This window comes from Salmo salar, unplaced genomic scaffold, assembly GCF_965601325.2.
Source record: "Salmo salar unplaced genomic scaffold, fSalSal1 ptg000743l, whole genome shotgun sequence".
Classification (NCBI taxonomy): domain Eukaryota; kingdom Metazoa; phylum Chordata; class Actinopteri; order Salmoniformes; family Salmonidae; genus Salmo; species Salmo salar.
The window spans coordinates 238,953-245,520 of NW_027675484.1; the positions used below are offsets into that span (position 1 = coordinate 238,953).

Here is a 6,568-nt window from a genome sequence, read left to right on the forward strand (position 1 = left end):
TGAAAGAAGAAGAGAAAGACGTTTCAGTGAAAGAAGAGGAAGACGCGTTCAGAGTGAAAGAGGAGGAGGATGTTACAGTAAAAGAAGAGGAGGAAGAGAAAGAGGAGGATGCAGTTTATGGAGTGAAAGAGGAGGAGGGGGAGATTACTGTCACATTGGAGGTAGAAGAGGAGGTTGGAGATCTGTTTAACACCAGTAAGTACCGTCTCTGCAGTCGTTGAACCGTCTCTGCAGTAAAGGGGTTCTACACTTTAATGTTGTTCTGTAGGAATGGCTGAAGCTACACTGTAACGTGTAGAACATCAAGAGTGGACCATCAACAAAACGTTAACAATTGATCAAATGCATCCAATGACAATGCCTGAAATACTGTAGTCCTCAATATCTCCTATTAGATTAGCCCAATATGTTCTCTTAAAGGGGCAATCAGCAGTTGTTACATCCATTTTGGGACTTATATAATGATATGTACCCATTGTTTCTTGAATAAATCACTTATAAATGCCTCATGAGCTTAGTTCAACTGTCGTACCCCATCAGAACCCAAAATATAAGCGTTTATTTACTCCAATGTTTGTCAGTAAATATAAACAAACACTGTATATCCTCAAAACATGGTTAAAACTAGAATGTTGATATCATGGATGGTTACATTTCACCAGCCCCATCCCTCAGCTTTTTACCGAAACGGGCAGGGAGTACGCTTTGTTATTGTTTCTACTGCTGATTGCTGCCCCCGTTACTCCTCAAGGTCCAAGGACTGTATGTTATTTTCAGAGGTAGACTGGCTCTGGCAGCATTCCATCTAAATGTGAATCGATTCTCAATTGCGATACTTTCAAGGAAAATAGGAATGTTTCTCGACTCATACCCTGACTTTAAAAAGGGATTTGGTGAGAATTAGCTTAGGAACTGCGTGTCACAGCATGACAATGTGAACGCGATTGGTCGACAGTCTCTTGGATGGGAGTTATATACGCCCTGACATTTTCTGGAATAGTTTTTATTTGAAAACGTTTTTGTTTACTTGCCTGCCTATTGAATTTGGAATGCACTGTACTGTTCATCTCTGAAACTCACTGAGATAATTCCTTTGATACAGCAGTAGCAATACACGGATATAACATCTACAGGGTCCTACAGTAGGTCTATGTTGTTATTAGGTGAAGTTATGGGTCCTACAGTAGGTCTATGTTGTTATTAGGTGAAGTTATGGGTCCTACAGTAGGTCTATGTTATTGTTAGGTGAAGTTATGGGTCCTACAGTAGGTCTATGTTATTGTTAGGTGAAGTTATGGGTCCTACAGTAGGTCTATGTTGTTGTTAGGTGAAGTTATGGGTCCTACAGTAGGTCTATGTTATTGTTAGGTGAAGTTATGGGTCCTACAGTAGGTCTATGTTATTGTTAGGTGAAGTTATGGGTCCTACAGTAGGTCTATGTTGTTAGGTGAAGTTATGGGTCCTACAGTAGGTCTATGTTATTGTTAGGTGAAGTTATGGGTCCTACAGTAGGTCTATGTTATTGTTAGGTGAAGTTATGCGTCCTACAGTAGGTCTATGTTATTGTTAGGTGAAGTTATGGGTCCTACAGTAGGTCTATGTTGTTGTTAGGTGAAGTTATGGGTCCTACAGTATCCTGCTCACCAGTATCTCTACTTGCACATCGTCATCTGCTCATCTATCACTCCAGTGTTAATCTGCTAAATTGTAATTACTTCGCTACTATGGCCTATTTATTGCCTTACCTCCTTACTCCATTTGCACACACTGTATATAGATTTTTCTATTGTGTTATTGACTGTACTTTTGTTTATCCCACGTGTAACTGTTGTTTTTTTGTCGCACTGCTTTGCTTTATCTTGGCCAGGTCACAGTTGTAAATGAGAACTTGTTCTTGACTGGCCACCTGGGTAAATAAAGGTGAAAATAATATATATATTTTTTTTACTTTATTGACAACACCCAAATGGATACTGTCATTAACACAGTTCTTCAATAATTACACATAACTCATAATACTGTAGCAAACATTATATTAACCTGTTGGGGATAGGGGGCAGTATTTGCACGGCCGGATAAAAAACGTACCCGATTTAATCTGATTATTACTCCTGCCCAGAAACTAGAATATGCATATAATTATAAGCTTTGGATAGAAAACACTCCAAAGTTTCTAAAACTGTTTGAATGGTGTCTGTGAGTATAACAGAACTCATTTGGCAGGCCAAAACCTGAGAAGATTCCAAACAGGAAACGCTCTCTCTGACCATTTCATGGCCTTCTTGATCATCTCTAACCAAAACAGGGGATCTCTGGCATGACGTGACATTTTCTAACACTCCCATAGGCTCTCAGAAGGCGCCAGAAATTTGAATGGTTGCTTTGGAGCCCCAGGCTGAAACACATTAGCGCCTTTTGTAAGTGGTCTATCAAAGGACAATGAGAATGGAGGGGCGTGCACGGGCCGACTCCATGTTTACTTTCTCTCTCTTTGAACGTATACAGGGTTTCCCGGTCGAAATATTATCGCTTTTTTACGAGAAAAATAGCATAAAAATTGATTTTAAACAGCGGTTGACATGCTTCGAAGTACGGTAATGGAATATTTAGAATTTTTTTGTCACGTAATGCGCCGTGCGCGTGACCCTTATTTACCATTCGGATAGTGTCTTGAACGCACGAACAAAATGCCGCTATTTGGATATAACTATGGATTATTTTGAACCAAACCAACATTTGTTATTGAAGTAGAAGTCCTGGGAGTGCATTCTGACGAAGTCAGCAAAGGTAATCAAACTTTTCTAATAGTAAATCGGAGTTTGGTGAGTACCACACTTGCCGGGTGTCTAAATAGCTAGCCTGTGATGGCCGGGCTATGTACTCAGAATATTGCAAAATGTGCTTTCACCGAAAAGCTATTTTAAAATCGGACATAGCGAGTGCATAAAGGAGTTCTGTATCTATAATTCTTAAAATAATTGTTATGTTTTTTGTGAATGTTTATCGTGAGTAATTTAGTAAATTCACCGGAAGTTTGCGGGGGGTATGCTAGTTCTGAACGTCACATGCAAATGTAAAAGCTGGTTTTTGATATAAATATGAACTTGATTGAACAAAACATGCATGTGTTGTATAACATAATGTCCTAGGATTGTCATCTGATGAAGATCATCAAAGTTTAGTGCTGCATTTAGCAGGTTTTGGTTTTTGTGACATTATATGCTAGCTTGAAAAATGGGTGTCTGATTATTTCTGGCTGGGTACTCTGCTGACATAATCTAATGTTTTGTTTTCGTTGTAAAGCCTTTTTGAAATCGGACAGTGTGGTTAGATAAAGGAGAGTCTTGTCTTTAAAATGGTTTAAAATAGTCATATGTTTGAGAAATTGAAGTAATAGCATTTCTAAGGTATTTAAATATCGCGCCACGGGATTCAACTGGCTGAGCGTCCCACCTAGCCCATAGAGGTTAAACAGGACATTCAAACGAGCCTTACAATTATAATCCAAAGTAGTGTGAAATGCACTCATTACCAACCTGGAAATGGAGGTTACTCCCCTGAGTTTTCCCCCATTCACATTCAGAATACATTGTGAGAAACTAAAATCTTTGCTCACCATTTTTGCTCCAGGCAGATATACTACATCCATAACTATCGGTTTCCTCATTAGCAGGGAGGAGTTTCTGCAATCAAATTGCACTCGTGCCACAATTTTAGCAAACACAGAAAGGGGCCTATATTGGAGACCAAAAGTCGTCTGGCACACTGCTTAGAGTTTCAACAACATGAATAACTTATTTCTAGCCTACAATCATCGATGTTACTACTAATGTGAAAACAAGACAAAATATGACTATTCTTGCTCATTTTAAGGCAAATGTCAAATAATTTTAACATTTATTACAGACGTCAATTGTTGTCCAACATCATGGCTCCGCTGTTGGCATCACCTTTTACAGTGGATTACCGCTGTTGTGGACCTTTAATCATCTGTCTGACTTTGTTGTTCACACAGGAGAGATATGGGACTATCGTGGATCCTCTGGGGAGCCTCAACAACCTCATGATGCTGAAGAGGCAGAGAAGAGTCTCTCCACATCAGAACACCTCAAGAAACACCTACAGAGATCCACAGGGAAGAGAACTCACTGCTGCTCTGACTGTGGGAAGAGATTTACTTCCTCATCAGGCATTAAAATTCATCAGAGAATACACACAGGAGAGAAATATTATAGCTGTGGTCAATGTGGGAAGAGTTTTGGTCAATCTTGCCATCTGACTCAACACAAGAGAATACACACAGGAGAGAAACCTTATAGCTGTGGTCAATGTGGGAAAAGTTTTGGTCAATCTGGCCATCTGGTATCACACCAGAGAATACACACAGGAGAGAAACCTTATAGCTGTGGTCAATGTGGGAAGAATTTTGCTGCATCTAGAACTCTGACACTACACCAGAGAACACACACAGGAGAGAAATCTTATAGCTGTGATCAATGTGGGAAGAGTTTTACTACATCTTGCTATCTGACTATACACCAACGAACACACACAGGAGAGAAACCATATAGCTGTAATCAATGTGGGAAGAGTTTTACTACATCTGGCTCTCTGACTTCACACCAGAGAATACACACAGGAGAGAAATCTTATATCTGTGATCAATGTGGGAAGAGTTTTAGTCAATCTAGCTATCTGACAATGCACCAGAGAACGCACAAAGGAGAGAAACCTTATATCTGTGGTCAATGTGGGAAGAGTTTTAGTCAATCTAGCTATCTGACAAAGCACCAGAGAACGCACACAGGAGAGAAATCTTATATCTGTGGTCAATGTGGGAAGAGTTTTAGTCAATCTAGCTATCTGACAATGCACCAGAGAATGCACACAGGAGAGAAACCTTATAGCTGTGATCAATGTGGGAAGAGTTTTAGTCAATCTAGCTATCTGACTATACACCGATGAACACACACAGGAGAGAAACCTTATAGCTGTAATCAATGTGGGAAGAGTTTTGTTTCATCTAGCGGTCTGACAGTACACAAGAGAACACACACAGGAGAGAAATCTTATAGCTGTGACCAGAGATAATCTGATTAAAGACATCTGATCAAACATCAGAAAATACATACATGAAGGAGTTGTTTCATGATATCAATGAATTAATGTCACAATGTAGAATGTTTTAACATTGTAGAAGGAGTATTTTAGTGATGTCACAATGTAGAACCCTAAACGTTTGTCCCCTGTTCTATTGATTTCAACATGATATGGATATTAGCCTCAGGGGGAAAATCCAGGCTCTGAAATGGAAGAGTTACTATTTATGAGATTTAACAAAAAGTGACTAACAAAAAAAGAGTTACACTTACCATGTTGGTGACCCACTTGAATCAAAATGCAACACTTCAAAATGTAGCTAGCTGTTTTCTACAAATTGTCCTCTAACCAGGGATGTACACATTATTCCCAGATTCCGTGTGGTTTTTGAGCTGTTAGTTTTAACAGGACTTGCAACCTCATCTCCCTCCTCTCGCACAATTGATTTCAACATGATATCGATGAGTGATGACAAATAAGTCCATTTGTTTAGCGACCCCTACATTTAAATGCATCACTCCAAAATGTAGCTGACTGTCTTCTGCATGTTGTCCTCTAACCAGTGAGGTTAAATATATCTCCCATTTCCATGTGTTTTTTTAGTTGTGTTAGTTTCAACATCATGTACAACCTGATTTCCCCCCTAATCGATATCAGTGATTTATTGCTACTTGTTTGCTACTTGTCTGGTGCTTGTGCAGTTTATAAGGTGCTTGTTTAAAAAAAATCCAAGTAATATGATTATTGTGGCAGATGTTTGTGTTCATAACACATTTTATGTTTAGGTTTTCAAAATATCACAAACTGTTTCTGCATATTGGTTATTGATTTGGACACGTTAAAACTGTGTTTTGACATTGGGGATATCCCACCTAGCAACATGTAATTGAAAAGACTTTGAAAATAAGACTATGCAACCAAATATTTAATATTTACATTTCATGTGACATTTAGTAATCATAATTATTTATGTAACCAACTGACTATTATATTGACATTGTTACCCTGCTTTTATAATATCAGGGTTCATTCTCAGATGTGCCAACCCAAATGTACTAGAGCATGACATTGGGGACTGGGCCCCGATCCAACAACATGCCTATCTAGTGAACCCTGAAAAGAGAGAGAAGCTCTGCAGCGAGGTGGAAAGTTACTACGGATATTGCAGGAGTTTCCTCTTGAAATCAGACATGTCTGTGGTGAGGACAACTTGGTTGCTGATTGTCTCAAAAAGTTTTGTCAAACAGTTTTGTGTTTTGCGTTTAGCCAGTGCGTTGCCATGGATCACAATTTATTTTGACTGCATGTTTTTCTGTATTGGAGATGAGTTTTGTTTGGGCTCGTTCCAAGGGGATGAGAGTTCTAGAAGCTAGTGAGTTTTAGGAAGAAGAGAGTTCTAGAAGCTAGTGAGTTTTAGGAAGAGGAGAGTTCTAGAAGCTAGTGAGTTTTAGGAAGACGAGAGTTCTAG

The 6,568-nt window shown here is 39.1% G+C and overlaps 1 protein-coding gene across 1 annotated transcript; it reads left to right on the forward strand.

Annotated features, from left to right (window-relative positions):
* The first annotated feature begins 853 nt into the window (after positions 1 to 853).
* LOC145877251 (uncharacterized) lies at positions 854 to 5,396 on the forward strand. The gene is made up of 2 exons (XM_082972552.1): positions 854 to 893; positions 4,016 to 5,396. The coding sequence occupies exons 1-2, from the start codon at positions 854 to 856 to the stop codon at positions 4,963 to 4,965; spliced, it is 990 nt and encodes a 329-aa protein (XP_082828678.1). The 3' UTR covers positions 4,966 to 5,396.
* Positions 5,397 to 6,568: the final 1,172 nt, after the last annotated feature.

Bases quoted from the DNA above. Each gene is read 5' to 3' on its own strand.
- LOC145877251 (XM_082972552.1), top strand. From the start codon at position 854: ATGTTTCTCGACTCATACCCTGACTTTAAAAAGGGATTTG. The intron at 894-4,015 runs GTGAGAATTAGC...TTGTTCACACAG, and splicing joins TGACTTTAAAAAGGGATTTG to GAGAGATATGGGACTATCGT.